General features: G+C 46.0%; 1 protein-coding gene across 3 annotated transcripts; it reads right to left on the bottom strand.

The window, feature by feature from the left end:
• Nucleotides 1–6,248: 6,248 nt before the first annotated feature.
• Nucleotides 6,249–14,056, bottom strand: ACP6 (acid phosphatase 6, lysophosphatidic). 3 transcript variants are annotated; one of them, XM_062002716.1, is made up of 10 exons: nucleotides 13,832–14,056; nucleotides 12,905–13,036; nucleotides 12,687–12,817; nucleotides 11,954–12,033; nucleotides 11,068–11,155; nucleotides 9,354–9,486; nucleotides 8,567–8,667; nucleotides 7,118–7,213; nucleotides 6,743–6,908; nucleotides 6,249–6,422 (listed from the first exon to the last, which is right to left on the bottom strand). In XM_062002716.1, the coding sequence occupies exons 1-10, from the start codon at nucleotides 14,036–14,038 to the stop codon at nucleotides 6,294–6,296; spliced, it is 1,263 nt and encodes a 420-aa protein (XP_061858700.1). In that variant the 5' UTR covers nucleotides 14,039–14,056; the 3' UTR covers nucleotides 6,249–6,293. The 3 variants fall into 3 exon arrangements, with proteins under 3 accessions (XP_061858700.1, XP_061858707.1, XP_061858715.1); XM_062002723.1 differs by having other exon boundaries at nucleotides 12,905–13,033; XM_062002731.1 differs by lacking the exons at nucleotides 11,954–12,033; nucleotides 12,687–12,817; nucleotides 12,905–13,036; nucleotides 13,832–14,056 and adding an exon at nucleotides 11,696–11,947.
• Between the last annotated feature and the right edge of the window lie 5,811 nt (nucleotides 14,057–19,867).

Here is a 19,867-nt window from a genome sequence, read left to right as displayed (position 1 = left end):
CTTTCCTTAAGCAGCGACATCTGTGTGCCGAGCGTTGGGAGCCCAGCGCTGTGTGGAGTGCAGGGGTTTTGAGTCCCCCTGGGGCCTTTGGATGGGATAGGGTCTCTGACTGCTAGCGCTCAGAGGCTGAGATAGTGGGGGGTGGATGAGCCTAAACCACAAAGGTGAGGGAGAAGTCCTCAGTGAGCTGATTTTTGTCAAGACGGCCCTGCTGGGTAAATTGTTGCTTTGCCACAGCTCTCATTGATCGCTTCCTAATCCCGTGACGTTTCTAACTTGCCTTTTGAGAGAATTTCAGCAAGACGGCTTTGTGGTTTTGTCTGAGATGTGAAAGATTGTATACCAAAACAGGGATTGGAAGTTGAGCCCTGCTTCTGGATCCAGAAGACCAGGTAAAGCAAGATATGGAACCGTAGGACAGGCTTTGGGCTCTGTGGCTAGTTGCTCTCTGGTCCCCCAGCACTGTACATGGAGTATGTAACCTCTTTGTCTTCCTTCCACTTACTGTTAACATGAAATTATTTCTGTGAGTAGTTTTCTCAAAGGGAGTTGTGAGAATGCATGTGGAGAATGAGTATCTAATATGCTTGTGTGTGAGTTTGTCAGAGTTAACTGATGCTTAAAAGGCAGAAAAAGCATTTCTGTCGGTGACTGGCTTACCAAAGTTTTGTTGCTAGTGTTACAAAATGAGTGAAGCCATGTGCTGTTTGAGGCATGCAAGCCTCAGAGCCTTCTGTTGCCTGTTTCCAAATTCACCTTTCTGCTGTCATGCAAATTTACAATGATTTTGGGTGAAAATTACTCTTTTGACAAAGTGTAGGATGTATGTTGTGGTGCTTCCCTCTAACAAGACAAGCAGCGTGCCTGAAGCATGGGCTTGTCAAGATTTTAGAAAGAGCTGACAATGACATAGTAAGTGTTATTTCTGTAGAGCGGAGTTACCTCTTCTTTAAATGGTTGCACAGCACCCTTTTGAGGACCTTGCACAGGAGCTGTCACAGTGCAGCCTTTTTAAGTGTTGCCACTTCTGCCGTGACTCCTGACTGTTTTTACCACATTGAACAAAGCAAACTACTTGAACAACATAAAAAAAACCTGGAGGGTTTGAGGGTTTTTTTAACAGTCTTTCTCATTGCCTCTTATGCCTATTGAGGTGTTTTGAATAGCAAAGGATTTGAGGTGACCGTGATTTATTCTAAAAAAATTAGCATAGGGATTCACTGTTTCAAAGGCACTCCATAGTGCAAGGATAGATTTTTAAAAATACAGGATAATTAAAGTTCCTTCGGTGTCTGTTTAACTTAAGGTGCTGGCACTTGGCATCTTAACTTTTTTTTCCCTTCAGAAAATGTAGATGACATGGATTCTCCTGAGTCCACGTAGGTGCAGTTGACCTTGGTGGTGTTGCTTCGTTTGCACCAGCTGATGAACAGGAGATGCTAACAACTTAGCTGGCTCTAGTCAGAAGAATGACTTCAGTAGGTGTAGACTGAACTTCCTTTTCCAGTCTTTCGTTGCTCTGATTCTACTTCTCCCTTTTTTTGCTTTGCAAACAAAAAAGCTTTCTAGCTGCCAGCCTTGCAAATTCACCTTGGGATCTGTAAGTCAGGCTCTGTTCTCTCCTGCTTATTTATAATCAATAGTAACTGTGACTCAGCTCTGGCAGTCATGGTGCAGTGGAAGATGGAAAGTTGAGGTTGCCATTTTCAATTTTCTTCCCTCCTCCTCCTTTTTTTTTTTTTAAAAAAAAAAACCTTTCAAACCATCCTCCTCCACCTTTGTTTGAAAGAATGAAATAGTCTTTATTCATACATGCTTGGCTGCTCTTCCTCTCTAGTAACATGGGAGGAAACAGTCTGCTGTTCAAATTATCTCATCCCAGATGGCTGCGCAGCCGGAGTGTAGAGAGACTTAAAAGGTAAACCCGGCAGATGGTGAACTTTTGAAACGCAAAGTAACGTGCCTGCTAAATCAAAAGTTTTAAATATTTGGAATCTGTTTGTTTTAAAGTAGTAGACTGTTGCAAACAGGTCATCTGTGAAGTACACTGGCGGTTTTGAGCACTGTCCAAATAAACCCAAGCTTTGTACCTGTATTGGGGGCGAGCTAATCTACCAAAGACCACGATAAGCGTGCAGCCAGCCTTATGAGTTTAGTCCTGACCTCCTGGTAGGATCTAATGGGTAACATTTCAGAAGACAAACCGGTATGTGGAGATATAACTCTGCATCAGCCTTGGTCGAGATTTGAATGCTGGTGGTGCTTCTAGCACAATATGTTTATCCTGATTCAGAGTAGATGTGAGTGCCTGACTCTTCTTGAGAGTAAGTGTGAATCCTAAACCCACTTCTCAGACTGTTGGAATGCAGCATTTGTTGCGCCAGAGCGGTGGGTCTGCTACAAGTTTGGTATATGCTGGGCTTAATTTTGCAGTGCTTGATATACTATCTGCTGGGCTGATTTTCATTCTGATGGTGGAAAGGGCCATGTTTCATTGATGGTCCTCTTCTGCACTCGTGATGGTGAATGCTTTCTTCCTGCAGCCTTGGCAGGCTGTTGCTTGAAGCCTGTTCATTAATTCAGTACTTCTCGAGGAGGAATGACTTGGGTTTCATAGAGATCTGCATTTAGTAGACCACACTTCACTGTATGGATTGGTAGTAATTCTTAATCTTGAAAAAGGTAAATTGTCTTGCATAGGTGATGTGTCATCTTTCTGGTGAGGTGGCCTTTAATTGAGATATTTTTCAGTTTTCAGACAGGCCACAGTTTCTGATCACTTCTGTTTCTGCTGTTGTGGTGGATAACTTTATGACATTCTTTCTGCCTAAGGTTAAAGTGTGCTATCAGGTGTGTTCTTCAGGCCTTGAAGACCCAAACCCAAACTGCTACCTTTATTATGTTAAGTTTATTGACAAATATACCAAGCTCACCGTCCCCTTGATCTCCCTTCTGACTTTCAATGAACAAACCTTTTATGCCCAGAGATGTAGATCCTTGTGGCTCATTGTACACTCAGGTTTTAAGCTTATGATCACTATTGTTTTAATCAGAGCATGAGGCCAGAAAGAAAAGATGTTGTTTTGTCTGGGATACTGGAAACTTTAAAAGAGGATGTTTTACATGAGAAAACAAAAACCTAAATTTGACATCTTTCCTGCCAATTACTTATGGTACTAACATTGCCTTAAAGAAAGCGTAGTGTATGAGGATAGGTTTGCAATGCAAAATGAAAAAAAAAAGTCTTTTAGGCTTAAGTTTACTAACCTGTGTTAACTGCATTGGAGTAAAACAGCAAGGGAGGTTGACTGATGTGGGTTGGCAGCTCCAGTTCAAGTTTTTTGAAGTTGGACATGTTAGCTGGTCATGTCAGCAGTTCTCGTATTAACAGCTCGGAGTAAGAAAGTTTTGGATTTCTTTCTCTGTCCCCTGGGATTTATGTCTTTCCCAGTTGTTGCAAAGAGTCAGACTTGTTTATCTAAATGCACTGGTTCCTTGAGAAATTGTTGATTTCTGGAGATTTTTATTCCATGTTCTCAGAAATGCCTCAGTTTTTCTATGCTATGTTTGCAGTTCAGCACTTCCCACTTACCTGTGGCTTTGGTCTTTAACTCTTCCGGTGTCCCAACAACCCTTTTCTGGAGGATTACTTACACTAGTTGTGTTCAGAAGTAACTCCTCCTTCATATTGTGAAACATGGCTACCATGGGTACTCAGTGGGATGAAACCAATGCGTGGCCCAACCACTTCCGCACCGAGGGGAAGGGTAAGGCTGGAGCCAGGGTACAGGGGGGCCACTGCAGAAACCCCTTAAGAGGCAATGATGAAGTAACCTGTTCCCAGTGGAGGCTTCTTCCTAGCCATTGCCAAGAAGCTGGTCTTGTTTTCTGAGGTCTTCTGCTGTTACCAAAATGCACATTATCCTGCCTAGCCTGATGTGAATGCACGTTATCCTGCCTAGCCTGATGTGAATGCACATGTGCCTTTCCAACAATCTTACGTGCACCAGGACAGCTCGCTCTGTGTGGCTTGTCCATGTTGCAGTTTTTAACCTGGTTGCTGGTCAGTTTTGCTGGGAGGTTCTCCTAGCTCTTGTTTAGGAGAAGGTATGCAAATTCCCCCTTTGTCTACTGGCATGACCAAAGCTTCTGATGCTGTTCCCTGATACCCCTTTCCCAAGCAGTCCGTGCCTCACAAATTACTTGCACTTGTATGCTTAGTGTTTCCATCCAAATGCTTTATACCGTGCATAAGAGAAAGCTTGATTAGACCAGAACATGCTGTTCTTAAGCAAGGGTAGGCCATTGATTTTTATATAATGGCATTATGTTTTTAGGCTGTATAAAAACTCGGTGGAAAATAACAATGTTTTTGTTTGCTTTTTTTGACAGCTGCTAATAGCGGTTCAGTGAGACCTCCAGCAATGTATTTAGTATTCAAATTATTCTGTTCACTGTGCGTGATATCAACATGTAATTGTGGTGGGGGCAGGCTAATGAAAGAGTAGAGGTAAATCCAGCCCACGCTTCTCAGGGAGAAGGTTCTGTAGTGCCTCCAGTCACATATCTGTCAATGACTTACATTAACGTGACTGCAGTCTTTTTTTTGCTAGGTGGGAAGCAGTAACAGAACCCAAACTGCTGGGCCATTTTAACAAACGCTCCACTCATTTTTAGCCTTTAAGTTCAGAATCCAAGTTTTATTTACTGATTAAAAAATGGGTATTTTGGCAACAGTGATCCTTGGTACTGTCTTACAGCAATAAGTGTCATCTCAGCTAGAAGTACTTCGGGTGGCTATGCTGGTGGTGTTCCTGTTCCAGCAAGTGCAAAATAGGTGCAATGCTGCCCAAAGTTGAAGTCAGTAGCAGCTCCCTGGACTTCCTTATTTAAAGCATATTGAGCAGCATTCACCAGAGTGCATGTTCTTGTACTTGTCCCACTGTGGTTGTTTTTCCTGCTTGCAGCAGAATTTCCATAATTACAAGAGTGCAGGGAAGAGGTTTGGAGGCTTCTGTCTCTTTGGAGAGGTTTTATGTACACAAAAAATGCCCTCAAGAAGATGGGGTGTCTCAATGCTCTGCAGTTTAGGAGGTTCATCTGTCTGCAGAGCAATGCTCCACCAGGACAAAAGAAAGGGAAAAACACAGTGACTTCTGCAGTTTGCTGTACATAAAAGCAATTATTATGTCAAAGTTCTCAAGTCTGGTAACACAGAGCAAGATGGGTTTCATCTCACAGTCTCAGCATATTGGGAACAGGGATATTTCTCTCGTGTTCCTGAAGCAGCGGAGCAATTTTAAAAGGCCTGTTCTCTTCCTTGCTGTTTTCAGCCTCTCCATGCTAACCTGTTGTGGTTTAACCCCTGCCAGCAACTAAGCACCACACAGCTGCTTGCTCACACCCCACCCCTACCTGGGATAGGAAGGAATCAGGAGAAAAAATCCCCAAAGTCATAGGTTGAGATAAGAACAGTTTAATAAGTTACAATAATAAATTATATGTAAAATAATATATATATTATATATATAATATATATATTGTGACTTGATCTAGGTGCACTTACTTTTGCAGGGAGGTTGGACTGGATGATCTTTGTAGATCCCTTCTAACCCCTACCATTCTGTGATTATTATATTTTATTCCAGTTTATTGTAATTAAAAGGAATAAATCAAAAAGAGAGAAGTAAAACCCAAGCAAGGGGAGAAGCCAACAAAAAAACACCCCAAGTGCTGCCCAGTGCAGTTGCTTCCCCCCCTTGTTGAGCAATGCTCCAGCAGCAATCTGTCCATCCTGGCCAACTGCCGCCAATTTCTTTACTGGGCATGACCTCCTATGGGATGGAATAGCCCTGGGGCTAGTTCAGCTCAGCTGTCCTGTTCATGCTCCCTCCCAGCTTCTTGGGCAGCTCCTTGCTTGTAGAGCAGGGGAAACTGAAGAATCCTTAACTCAAGCACTACTCAGCAACTAAAACATTGGTGTCTTACAAACATTATTCTTGCACTAAATCCAAAACACAGCACTGTCCCAGCTACTGGGAAGAAAAACCAGCTAGTGTGGTAGAAAAAACAGGACACTACCTCAGAAGTGAAGTTGAAGCATTCCGTTATGCAGTTTCTATCATCTTGCTGCTTAGAGTGAAAAGTGACACTGTGCCCCTTTATGTCTGACGGGAAAAAGTCCCCTCATCTCAAATACTTTTAGAAGAGAAAAGCTGGCAGGAATAGAAAGAAAAATAGAAAAAAGATTGTGACAATAAACTGATTTTAATTTTGGACAGCTTAATTATCAGTCATTTTTCTGATTTCCTGTGGGAGCACAGCTTATTGTATTTCTCAGGAGTGACTGAGTACTGTGAAAGAACTTCTAGAAATTCTTCGAGAGGGCAGAGCCCTGCTCTACATCCTTTCACCACTTGCTCCTGCAAAGGCAAAGAGACAAAATCACAGATCTTGTGCATGGTCAAAGCCATTTTTTCTTACATTGATGCATTTGGCATCAGAGAAATATGTTAGTCGAGGCAAAGACACAGTTGGAGGTTCAAGTCTTCAGCTAAACTTGCACTAGCTCAATAGCTAGTGGAAAAGTATCTTGGCTACCATGGGTGGGCTCTAGGTGTCCTACTCTGTTACCTAGCTTGATGTCACACTTAGAACAAGTCTTGTTCCAAGCAGTTTTACATGCTTGCACAATAAAATCAGCCCCCTAAGATTTGTAGGAGGGGCTTCCCCTAGATCTTACCTCTCCGTGGTAGGACACGCGCACAAACCACTCTTTTGAGTGCCGGTGCTGATACAGTTCCAGGGTCACATCTGCAGCATATGCTGGCCACTTCTGATCAAAGGTTCCCAGAGCCAACAGGAGAGGAATGAGAGTTGTGTCATGAGAAGCATACAGAATGAGCTTTCTGATTAAAAACGGAAGGGAAAACAAACAAAAAAATCAAACCTAAAATGTTAGCTCTATTCCACCATGGATAGTCAGTAGCACTCATGCTTTTTTCTAGCACCTGAGCGCTCTTTACCCCATATATTCAATGTCTTTCTGAACCAGCTTTCCACACTGACAGCTAGTCAGAATTTATATAGCATTTGGAGGAAGAGATCTGTCCTGTACCTGGCGTTTTCAGCTGGAGATGAGGGATCTACTGCTTCTGTAATGTTCTTCTGTAAGGTGTTGAAAAGGAGACCAATACTCATCTGAAGAATTTCTCTATGAAAGAAGCAGAAATAAATCTACTAGTTTTTAAACTTTCAAATTAAGTAATTTCAGATGAACACTTAGGAACCAGGTTTTCTTTTAGAAATTGGTACCATATATTGAGTATAGCTAAGAACTACTAAATGCAATTCCTGTGGTTACTTTTTATTTCAGTAGCTGCATAGTCACCACAGATTCTAATGTGATTGCAGAGGGGGAGGGGGGAAGTGTTAAAAAGCAGTCTCGTGAGGTGTGGCCTACATAAAGGGAAATCTAGAAGTTCCTTGATGTTCTCTGCACTATTTTGTTTCCCTAGTTGTGGTTTTTTGGATGTATGGTTTTCAGCTAGGGAGGATGACTGTAGCTGACTGCAAAACACCAGCTGAAGTGCTTGGGCCCTTTAGCAGGAAGAGGAGGGGCACAACTCAAGAATGTGGCAGCTATGTTTAAAAATTGGGGTTTATCTCTCTATTGAAAAAAGGGGACATCTTTAGACAACTTTTCTGATGTGAAGAAACTCCCCCTACATAAGGAATGCATCAGTTGGAATGGAGAATAAGTGTGACTGTAGCTCTCCTGCATGTTATGGGAGTGGGGGAATCAATCTACTTGAGATCTCTAATACAAGAAAAGGCTAATGGCAACTTCCTTAACAGAAAAGGCAGTCCTACATCACTGCCTGAGAAGAGCTGGTGAATATGGCAGCTGCAAGTGAATCTGGAAGGAAAACGTCTGCTAGGATAGCAACTGATCCACCTTTACAAGCAACTGTGGAGGAGGTAATTAACTGCCCGTATCAGCAGATTCCTTTGCAAGTAATTACATGTGTGCAGGGCCTGGCATTACCTTTTCCACTAGCACCAACACTTCTTAGCTCAGCTGTGCAGGTGCCATCCCTGGGATAAGCTTCCCAAGTTGGAACTCAGATGGTAGTTGTGCATCTGCAAGGGTGGCCTCGCCTGTGCAGCATCAGCATTCAGGCTGGAAGCATCTCCTATTCTCTTCTGCTTTTGCCAGACTCACAGAAGCGTAGCAACCGAGGCATTCACTGCCCATCTCAGTGGCTTACTACTGTTCCTCAGAGGCTACTCTCTCAAGGTCTGTCAGCAAAACAGGACCTAAGGCTACATCTTGCCCTCCTCAGGGTGGACTTCTTTCTCCTAGCTCATGTTCGTGACTCCAGGCACTAGACTTTACACTGAGGTGGCTGAGGCACTAACTTCATGAGGGGGCAGTACCCTCTGCTGGGGAATGAGAGGAGATGAGAGAGGACTTCTGTCTGGCACAGAGAGCTGGTGCTGCTCACCCACCCTGGGTAAGCCTATGACAATCCCTAAGGCTAGAAGCATGGATACAGGCAATCACCTTGAACCCTCTTCCAGAAAGAAAAGCATTGACTCAACAGATCGATGCTCAACCGTCTCCTCAAAGTTCTTCAGCACAGGGCAGCTTGGCAGATTGTGCACCTAGAAGGAGAAGATGTACGGTAACAGTAGAGTTTGATCCCTTCTGAACTCAGCCTGAAGACACATGGATGACTGCTCAGAGAAAACAGCTGTTCTTGTCACAGAACTTGTACTACACTATTGTACTACAGTATTTATGGGGGTTCTTAGGATGGTTTTAAACATTCAGACTTGCTCTGTGTACCAAAAGGACGGATGTTTGTTCTTGAGGATATATTTCTATTCAAAGGAAGTGCAATGCATTGAGTTATTTAACTGACAGACCAATTACCATTACCTCTAGAAAAGAGAGGTGTTAAGGGGGGGGTACAAATATGCCCAGCTGCCCTTCAGTGGCAGAAGCAATCTGGCTGGAAGCAGAATTAAGATGATTGTTAGGTGCTGACTGACAAAAAAGGGAAAGCAGCTTGTAATGGGGTAAGCAAGGCTCCCTTCCTCTCTTAGTTCTACTTGAAAAGGATGCTGGATTTCAAGGTTAGAACATAAATACTGCAGTCGAGCCTTCAGCAAGGCTGACTCCACATCTTCCTTTTTAAAAAGGCCATGCTATTTCTGTTTCTGGCTCGCATAGGAAGGTGCTGGGGTACCCACTGGTATCAGCAGGTGTTGGCCCTTGTGCTTTCCTCCATATGTACACTAAAGGGATGTTTCTGTCTCTGACACTGCAACAGAACTGCTCATCTCACCTGCTCAGCTCGGAAGTTATCAAGGAGGAGAAAAAAATCCACAGACTTATCACCACCAATACCCATCTTCTCCTTAATTGTTTTCAAGTCATCAGAGATACCTGGCTGTTGCAGAGCATTCTTCAACTTATGTCTGTCAGGGAATTAAGAAAACAATTAAGACTTTTCACATATGAGATTTTCTGTCTCTTATGGGTTTTTTTTTTCATGACCCCAGCTTTGTCTTGTATCAGCAAGGGGTAAAAAAAAAAAGCACCATAGGATACAGAGGCATTCCTGGCATTGGGAATCTAAGTTAACAAACAGACAGGCACTGTGTGTCTACATGTCACAGATTGGAGCTAGCTCCCTGCTCTCACAGAGGTGAGGGAAAAAATTAAGATGAGATATGAATACCACAAGTGGTTCCCATAAGCAAGAGCTGTGCATCAGTTAACAGATCTGGTCATACTGGAACTGCACAAGTTTGTCTTCTAAAGGAGGAACCTTTAACTGTCTCATGAAAAAAGAAAGCTTTGAACTGATTGCTAGCTGTGGGAAAAGAGAAACACCTAGGTACTCACTTGTAGCTTAAATTCACCTCTTCTGTTACAAGCTGTTTGCCTCTCTTCACCATTTGAAATTTTATTTGAAAAAGTTTAGCTGAGAATATCCATGCTGGCCATGTACTTCAAGCAAAATACGTTGTAAAGTTTTTGTTTTCCCTGACCCTGATCTCCTGGGGAGGAGGTGGGAAAAGTTCAGGTTTTTTTAAGTTTGCTTTTTTGTTTGTTTTAGGAACAGCTCTAGTTTCTGTTTGAAATCAAATGTGCTAAAAGTTCTGGCACAGGTAGCATGTAAGCTGAGGCACTGCTGCTTACTGCAGCTTAAAAAATCTGCCTTGACATGGTCACAAAACTTGCTTCGTGGGAGGGGGCAGAAGAGTTTGCAGTTTACTCTCTTTGGACAATTGATGTTACTGTAGAGGAGGCTGAATGTACTGCTTCTGTGGGCTGTCACCTCACCACTGTCAGGAACAAACCTTTGCCTGCTGAGTCAAGCGTTATATAATGAGCTTTTGCAAGTGAAAACTGACAACTCTTGAATTTTGGACAAAAATATGCTAATGCATAATTCAGCCAAACTGTGATACATTTGCCTCTCAGGCAAAGGGACCAGGTTCCACTTCATGCCCAACCTGGCACAGTCATTTACAGTACTTGACTCCGCAAACGTGAGAGGTCTTCTCATGTAGAATGTTCCTTATTTTACTTCATTAGTCTTTGTTAAAATGTGTCAAATCTGAGTACATTTCAGTTTCTTCCAGGTATAAATGTGACAGGAATGCTGTAATAAACCCCAAACCAGAAGCTGAATATAAAAAGGAGGCCAAATATGTTCACACTTGAAAGGCTTGTTTAAGAGATGTAGATGACATTCATTCTGCCCTGCAGCGATGCCCAGTATAGCTGCACATTAGTTAGTAATGAGTGTTTGCTATACACAGGCTAAATTAAATTGGTCTTTCAAGAAAAAGTCTCCATATTTTTTCCTTCTGGTGCCTCTGCTTGGTTATATGACTCCACTCACTGAGTCTTTTATACAACTAGCTAACCATTCCCAAAGAACAGTAAGTGGCAGGTGAAGGGACTGGGAAATGAGAAGAAAAGGCAGTATTTTATTACTGCTGAAACGAGGCAGTGAAATCTTGTGGGGAGGCAGGGCTGGCAGTTACCTGCTCAAGCATTTCAGGCGCTGGCAGTTGTAGTGGTTGGGGTAGAGGATTTCAGAGCTTGCTTCATCAGTGACAATGACAACAGATCCTGCAGAAGGAGAAGGAAGCTTCTGAGATTGAGATCAAGACATCTTTCTGTCTTTAGACTGAATTAATCACTCCCACAATCTTTGTGCTCAAGTCCATTGTTTTCAACTAGCAATTCCCCCTGAACCACTGTGCTTGTTTCTGTGCACACAGCATTTAATTCCACGGGGATGTCTGCTGTGCACCTTGTAAAGCTTTCAGTTGTTTGTCTGGGTTTTTTCTAGTGCTTGTACATGCCAAAAATTGGTTTCTTTGTCATGAAGTGTAAGGAGCTTGGGCAAGTCACTTTTGCTGTTTGTTCCTGGAACTGAATAGAAAGGGAGCAGAACTGAGATCTTGGAAACCCAGAGTGCATTTCTAGAACACACAAATAGCTGTTGTCTGTGGGATACAGCTGAAAGTTACTTCAGATACCAAATGTGTAAAGGATCTTGGCCGAGACACTTGAGTTTCTCTGAGAAACTGTTTTCAGGTGTGCATCTCATGAACACTTGACCTGGAACTTTCTGCCCTCTTGATTCTGAAGCGGGTTAATGCTAACCTCCTCAGTGGGTCTGAAATTGCAGCATTCATGGCAACAGATCCAAGCTGAGCACCAGCAGAAAGCTACACAAAGAGAGGGAGCAAGTGACAAGTTGATAAAAAACACACAGAACCAGGAGCATATGGGGAAGAGGGCCAGGCTCAAAGAATGGGGGAAGAAGTAACAACCAGGGGGCAGGGAGGGTTGGGATAGGCAAGGCGTGTGCATCTAGGGAAGAGTGAGAGAGGAAAGGCACTTGTGAGAAGTCTCCCCAACCTTCTTTCTGCTGTTGGTACAGCCCAGCTAGCAGACACCGTGTGGACTCCAGATTCCGGAAAATATTAGTGGAACGCACTCTGAAAGAGAAAAAGTAGTTTGTGAGGTAGCACTTCCTCCTTGGCCTGTGTGGGGCTGCAGCTGGGGTGAGGCTGCAGCTGGGGAGGAGCTGCTGGGACTGAGGGTTCTGCTTTCACTGGGGCTCTGGAAGCCTGTGGTGGGATTTATCTCACCTCGCTGTTGCTGTCTTAAAAACACGGACACCTATATGTGAACTGCCCTTTAATTTCCCTTCAGACAGTGAAGATGAGGTGTGATTTTTCTCTAACCCTAATCCAGGCACTCCCAGCATTACTGATGTGAACAGCAGGGGAGCGGTCCCTCTCACTACACTTTAGCTATTTAATCCACAGTGAGTTAAACTGTGCCCCAGAAACACCTGTTTATCTTTGCTCATAAAGGGCCATAAAGGCCCATAATGTCTCTGCCCACAGCTAAACCTAGGCAAGGTGAATCTGTTCCTGGCATCGCTCTCAGCATTGCTGGGAAATTGGAGGCTTCATGTCAAGAGAGAGTTCTAGTACCAGGCTTTGCAGGCTGAGAAAGATGAAGGCCCAAGGACCAGCCTGTCTGCTGGTGAAATGTATGCTGGTCAGAAAGCTTTCCTAACACAGGGCTACTTTTTAGGAAGGAGGAAACAAGCAAATGTCCAGCAGGGAAATGAGAGACTCACAAGACTTCAGCAGGCTTAAATGTTGGTGAGAGAAAGTTTGCTTCTTCCACATAGCTTCTCCTCAGCCTTTCTCCCAGGGCAAACATCTGCTGCATCCCTACTGTTGTCAGCTGTCCTGCAATTGCACCACCCTAAGTACAAAGAAAAGGAAGGGTCTCCAGTGGAATATGGAAATAAGCCTACAAGGAACATGAAGCCACTATGAAAGACTGCCTCACCTTGAATATGATCTTTTTGTATTGCTCATCGTCGGGCGAGTGAGGCTGAGGCCCTCCATGTAAGTCAGTCACTACATAATCAAACTTCGTCTGAGCAGGTATGTCTAAAAGAGTGGGACTCCATTCCACCTGCTTACAAACAAACAAACAGAGCTTCTGTGGAAAACGAAGCCTTTTAAGAGCATTAAACCAATGCCAGGCCATTACTCTGTGCTGCCTTGCCAATACCACAACACCGAGCCAAAGAGAACCACTCTCTTCATCCAGCACACACAGAAATGACAGCAGTGCTACATCTCAGATGTGCTATCTGTTGCGCATTACACACACATGATGTGCACGAAATGCAGCACTTGCTTTCCTTCCCTCACAGGAGAAGAATCTGTAGGAAATCTCTGTTACTGCTACTTGTTACACACTGAAACACTTCTTCAGCAAACTACCAGCACTAATGCCTGCCAGCTCAAGCACCAGCCTCTTTGGAGGCCGCGGGGAGACAGATCAATCGCAGTAACTCCGAGGCAGGCGAGCGTACCTTTGCCAAGTACCAGTTGTACGGCGTAGCGCTGCCGGGGAACCGCTCGGCGCTGGGCATTAAAGGGCAAAGTCCCAGAGAGGAGCAGTACCGTGTGCTACCGCCGCTGCAGCCCCATCCCCGCGCCCTTACCCCGAGGGCTGCCGCGGCCGCAGCGCAGGGTGCTCCCTCAGACAGAGCTGACGGGGCTTCCCTTCATCTCCCAAACTTCTGTGACACCCACAGACTCTCGGTAGCGCCGCGGGAAGACGGAGATGCTTCCCATGTGCAGGAACCGGGTAGCTGGCAGCGGGCACCTCGCCGGATGCCCGACCGCGGCCCCACGGGCAGCTGCCCCCGCGCCGCAGCCCGGGACACCTAGCCCCGGGTCCCGTCCCGTTCCCACTCCTCACCAGCCCTGCTCCTGGGAGCGGCCGCAGCGGGGTGCGCGCCCCGTGCCGGAAGACCACCTGCACCAGCTTCAGCTCCAGGTCCCGCCGCTCCCTGCCACCGCCGCCGCCGTCGTCGCCGCCATCCCGTCCGGAGGCCGCCGCTGCCCGCCGCCGCTGCGCCCAGAGGGCCAGGCCGCCCAGGAGCCCCAGCCGGAACCCCCAACTCATGGCGGCGGCGGCGCTCGCACTGCCGGCACCCAGCCGGGGCGCGCGGGCCGACGGGAGGCGGAGTCTCCTGCCGACTCCTGTTACTGGCACCGGCCCAGCGGCGGACTACAGCTCCCAGCGGGCGTCGCGCCGCGGGGGTGGCTCGCCGGGGTAGAGCCGGACAGCTGGGACTTGCGCCGCCTCCGCCCCGGGGCCGCCTCGCAGCGCCCGCCCCTGCCCCTGGCGCTGGGGAGGGCGCGAGGCGTGTTCGCCGCCTCAGCCAGGCGGGCAGCGCTGTCGCCTCACGGACCGGCCTCCCGCCCGCCACCGCCTCCTCCCTGTCATTCCTGATTGTTTTTTCCTGGAGGAACGGCTAGGCGGGCGCTCCGTACGAGATAGCTCAGAGGTGCACGCCTTCCAGGGGGGAAGAATCCTGCCGTGTTAGGTTTTGAGTTTTTCTTTGTCTTCCCACTTTTCCCCCTTAAGGTGCGCCTGGCCGCGGGCGTACGGTATTCAGGCGGAGGGGCCGGCGCTGGTGCTTAGTGGTGGGGTGCATTTGGTACAGAGGGAAGGGCCTGCCAGGACAGAGGCACAGAGGTCGTCTCCGTCTGGCTGTGAAAAAGTTCATCATCTCTGATCTAAACCTCCCATTGGCACAACTTGAAGCCATTTTGCCTTGTGCTGTTCATTACTGGGGAGAAGAGACTCACTCCCACCTTAATACAACCTCCTTTAAGGTAGTTGTTGAGAGCGATCATGTCTCTGCTCCTGCTTCTCCTCATAAGACTTGTTCTCCAGACCCTTCAGAACCAGCTTTGTTGCCCATCTCTGGACGTGCTCCAGCACCTCAGTGTCCTTCTTGTAGTGAGGAGCCCAGAACTGGACACAGTGTTTGAGGTGCAGCCTCGCCAGCACCAAGTACAAGAGGACAATCACTTCCTTGGCCCTGCTGGTCACACTATTTCTGATACAGGCCAGGATGCCATTGGCCTTCTTGGCCACCTGGGCACACTGCTGGCTCACGTTCAGCCGGCTGCTGATAAACACCCCCAGGTGTTTTATCTCTCTGGAGGTGAGATCTCCAGCTACACATCCCCAAGCCTGTAATGCTGCATGGGGTTGTTGTGGCCCAAGTGCAATAAGGAAGTTTGGGGAAGAGGGAATGTTGCATTCAGATCAACTCTCCCATGGACCAGTCAGTCCCCTGTGCATATTGCTATGGCCTTTAATCAGCCTGTTGGGGATGCAGCATGAGCAGCTGCAGAAATGTCCCTCTGGTCATCCCCTCCAGTTCAGGTGTTAATGACAGCATGTTGCTGAGGGAGTAAACAGCTTTCCCCTACGCCTCTAGCTCCTTTCCTCTCCTTGCCTGTACTTGGTCACCCAATTAACCTCACCAGCAAAGATTTGGAGCTGGTGCTCAATGTGTCAATGGCAACTTCGTTGTTCTTGTTGAAATGGGGGCTTTTTCTGCCATGAGTTTGGCAAACAAGGTCTTGTTCAGTTCCGATGCCCAAGTGCAGACACCTTGGGAAGGGCACAGTGAGCATTGATCTAGTCTTGTTTGGCCCCTTTCTCACTGTGGCTTTGGGAGAGGGCTGGAGGTGAGCTGTGGCAGCAAGGCAGGTCAAGGCATGGTTCTACCTGATTGTTAGCTAGAGGGCTTCAGGGTTGTTTGTAACGTTGCAGCTGCCTCTTGGCATCCCCTGGCAGCACCCAGCAAAGCTGTCTCAGGGTGATTGTGAACCCAGTGCCTAGAGGTGCACATTCCACTGCTCGTCTCTTCAAACCATTGCTTCTACATTCCAGGCAGTGTTGTGGAGGACCAGTGGGTCTGTACAAATTAACACCTCAATGCTATTCAGCATCTTTAGCATCGTAGCTAATAACTTTGATATATGTGAAAGCTAGAGAGCTGTGCATTCATAAAGCCTTTCTTTGACGTTATAAAACAAATCAACAGGTTCCCATCTCTTTGGTTCCTGTGAACCTTCTGATTCAGGACTTGATGGTGACGTCATTCTGGCATAAATAATATTTCTATCAGAGAATAAAGCAGTTTGCTTGTTCCTTAGACCACATCCATCTTACTTAGGTTTATTAGGGATTCCTGTATTTCCTGTTCTCTTCTGTCCTGCCTCTTTAGGTATGTTAGAGGCTTCAGTACTCCTTTTCCTGTAGATTTGGATCTGTACTTTACTCAGGACCCCTTTTGTCCCCCTGCATCTTCCTGCTTGTGCTGATGGTTCTTCATGCCCTCCTTTTCTTGGTTACCCTTGTCCTCTGTCTTCCTCTGATTTCTTATTACTCTTTCAAGGTGTTAACATTTTAAAACTCCCAAAGAGGTCAGGGGAAGTTTTATAGATATTTGGGATATTGATGGGAGCTGTCAATAGAGATCAGTCTATAGTGATCAGTTACTAGTCCGTAGCCAGTTGCAGACCTAGCTATGCTCACTGTCTACCTCTTTTCAATATCCCTGTTTGGAAGCAGGCACTGTCTGTTGGCAGCTGGAGCATTCCCCGAAACACTGGAACTAGTGGATGGTGGTTATTGAATGGTAGCACACAAGAAAAATGCAGTGGAGACCGGGTCAAAGAGGGTGTCTACAGTAAACAAGGCCTTCAGGAAAGCTACTCAGTGGAGATTGCTGCAGTGAGGCGTTGGTGTCTCTGGGGATTCATAAAGTGCCTGCGGCTTGTTACAAGGGTTACAAGTCCCTTCTGAGCTTTGTTGCTGCCCTAGTCTGGAGCATCCCTTTCTCTGGGGGGAGTCTTGCCTCTGTTTTTAAGATTCTGGTTTTCTGCTTGGTCTGAAATGTGCAGGTCTGTTGTCTGCCAGCACTGGGAGGTTTTTGGTATCTGTATGCCTCCTGCTACTTCTGCCTTGGCCTGCTGCCAGTGGCACACCATGGGTCATGTAGATGGTGAGTGTCAGAAGGCCACACCTGACACTTAACACTAGGGCTGACATCATGGTTGCTGGCCTGGCATCAGCAGCCCTCTGTACCAACAGAAACCCTTTTCTTGGCCCCACTGATTAAAAAAAAAATCAACACCTACAATGAGTGCTGGCAGCCTGAAGGGTATCTGTGCTGTCTCGGGCCAGCTGGGACAGTGAGGATGAGAGGACACAGTGCACCCTCCTATCCCATCTACCTCTCCCTACTGTCCTGCTTTCCATTTTTTCCCTGCTGCTGGCAGTTAAATCCTGAAAAGAGAGACAAGATTGTTTCCCATGAGATCCCCCACGAAAGAGGAGCCCCATGTGAATACAAGTGGCACAAGTGCCAAGCTGACACCTCGGCTGGGGAAGAAGCTTGATGTAGGCTAAATGCATGCACCTGTAAAGGTCCACTTGGCAGACCTGGGATCTCCTGCTCCCAGGGGGACCTGCTGGGAACTCATCAATGACTCGTCACCAGAGCAGGTCAGTACTTGCCAGACTTTAAAGACAAGCATCCTCAAATTGTTTTGGAGTACAAATACCATGTTACAGATAGAAATCTGTGGCAAGGACAAAAGAATAATTTGCGTTCTGTCGAGAAGAAGGCCTGGGCATAGACACCAAGTCCCTTGAGTGTCAATTCCAAGGATGCCTTTATCTGTCTCTTAGGAGCAGTACCCAGCATTGATTGAAGCAGAACTCACAGGACCTTAGGTTAGAGAGGTGGTGGCAGGAGGCACTAGAAAAATCACAGAGAGCAGGACAAGGGTGAAGAAGCAATGGGAGGGAGATGATGGTGACCTGTGCAAAGGCCAGAGAGAGGAGGAGCTGCAGGTGGTACCAGGACATGCAGCTGGGAGGATGTGGAGATCTTCTTGTGATCTCAAGACAGTGCTGTTCTGAGAGTTACCTCAGTTTTCTGAGCTCAAAGACTGTGGAACACAGAGGCATAAGAGCAGAGAGAGAAGGAAAACATGTTTCTGAGCAATAAAGGAACTGAGCCTCAATCTTGTGTTATGGGAGGGTGAAGAGGGACAAGGATGCTGGGGTGAGAAGAATAGGAAAATGTAATTAAGGGGAGGGAAGGAGGAAGAGAGCGAGAGGTGATGTGCTAGAAATGAGCAGAGGTGGAACAAGGAAAGAGGCTCCCAGTGAATTTATTTGAATTTCCATTCAAATGTTACTCTGGAAGAAAACCCCAGTTCCTGTGAAGACTGGGGCTGCAGAGTCCCTCCTGGGGGGACTTGGCTGCTGCCAAGCAGCGTTACTGTTGAGATATATTTTAGAATATACCATGGCACAGCAGGTGCGTGCAATTAGAGGAGAGCTCTCCAAAATAGCAGGCGGCTGTCAATTTTGTCACAAATGGTGCTGCCCTTTTTTTTCCTTTGTCCAACTGTGTAGAAATTTATTCTAAGATGCATCATCTTTACAGAAACACTTTCAAAGGACCTGTTATTTTTACCCTTCTGTTGCTTTTTGTGACCAGACATGGAGCAGAAGGCTAATCCTGTGGCTACTGCTGGTGAGCTTTGTTCCACTGAGGGAAGTTAATGAACTCCAACAAATGAGCGAGTTTCAGGAAACCTTCCACTCTGAAAACAGAGCGCAAATTTCCTCCTGGCTGACATTTAACCAAATTACAATGATCACTACCTAGGTGAATTATTGCTGTTGCTATCATTTACCTTTTTATAGGGCTTCACAAACCTATTGCGCTCCAGAACACTCCTGTATGATAAGGGTTTTCTTGAGGAGGAAACTGAGTCATAGTGAGTTTATAGTTTGACCGAGACACAGAGTCATTGTGTAGCTGATATATTGGTAAGGCATGCGACCAACTATCATGATTAGATTTTTATTCCATGATGCGGAGTAAAATGAACTAGCATTTAAAATTAAATTTAAAAATTACCCACCAATGATAAAAAAATCACCCCTTAACCTGATGAATTCCAATGTTTTATTGTTTCTTGGATTAGGTGAACATCTTCTCCCTGAACAAAGGGCTATTACCTTGTTGTGGCATAAATCAGAGATTTACCATAAAATGCCTGTGTGATAGAGACACAAATAGCATTTGGGCACCCCTTAGGCAGGTGGGGATCAGAAAATAGACTTATATTGGCTTGGCTGTTGTGATGAACCAAAGTTGGCAGCTCATGCCAAGCATGACATTTCCCTGTCCTGGTCTTGTGAGGCATGTGCCTGTTTTAGGGCAGCTCCGTGAACTGCATAGAGTGCGTGGAATATGTCTTACAGACCAGGTTATTATGGCTATTGAAATCCGAAGTGGTGTAACTGGCAGGTCTGTGTTCTTGCACCATGGGCAAGAACAGATGCAGTATTCCTGTTCAGAATCGCAGACTGCTTTACCCTATGGCTGAAAGAGCTTTCAACATTCCCAGCTGTAGAGCTAATGATGGTGTCTTTTTGCAAGGATTGGTGACCACAGTGACTATTATAAACTAGTCAGTCTGGGCACATAAGCTTTACTGCATTCACAAAAAGCAGAAATTTATTTAGAAATTTTTCAAGTGTGCTGTATTGCTTCCTGTGGAGCTGTCTCACTCTTGTCTACTCCTGTCTGTTGGTTGTTGTGAACGTTGTAGCCAGCTGCTTTGTGAGCAAGGCGCCTGGGAAAATGGAAGGAATGTTTCCACTCCTAATTTCTGTGATCCTTTGGGGTGGAATCGGCAAAAATAAACTCCTAAATGCCATTGCAGACCAAGCTCTCCCCATGAGACACCATTCACGGTACAGTGTACAGATCTCTATGCATCTTGTCTTCTTTCCTGCATGCTTTCCAATCAGTGATTTATCTTCCAGCAGTGAACTGGGGTGTGTCAATACGTGCAGATCATCATTTTATCTCTTAATTCCTGTAGGTTTTGTGGGACAGTC

Source organism: Colius striatus, chromosome 1 (genome assembly GCF_028858725.1).
Source record: "Colius striatus isolate bColStr4 chromosome 1, bColStr4.1.hap1, whole genome shotgun sequence".
Taxonomy (NCBI): Eukaryota; Metazoa; Chordata; class Aves; order Coliiformes; family Coliidae; genus Colius; species Colius striatus.
The sequence above is the reverse complement of the archived record's forward strand: the minus strand, read 5'-3'. Positions and strand labels throughout refer to the sequence as shown.

Bases quoted from the DNA above. Each gene is read 5' to 3' on its own strand.
- ACP6 (XM_062002716.1), bottom strand. From the start codon at position 14,038: ATGAGTTGGGGGTTCCGGCTGGGGCTCCTGGGCGGCCTGGCCCTCTGG. The intron at 8,668-9,353 runs GTGAGATGAGCA...TTCTCCTTCTAG, and splicing joins ATAACTTCCGAGCTGAGCAG to GTGCACAATCTGCCAAGCTG. The intron at 6,423-6,742 runs GTAAGATCTAGG...TTGCCTTTGCAG, and splicing joins GCGTGTCCTACCACGGAGAG to GAGCAAGTGGTGAAAGGATG.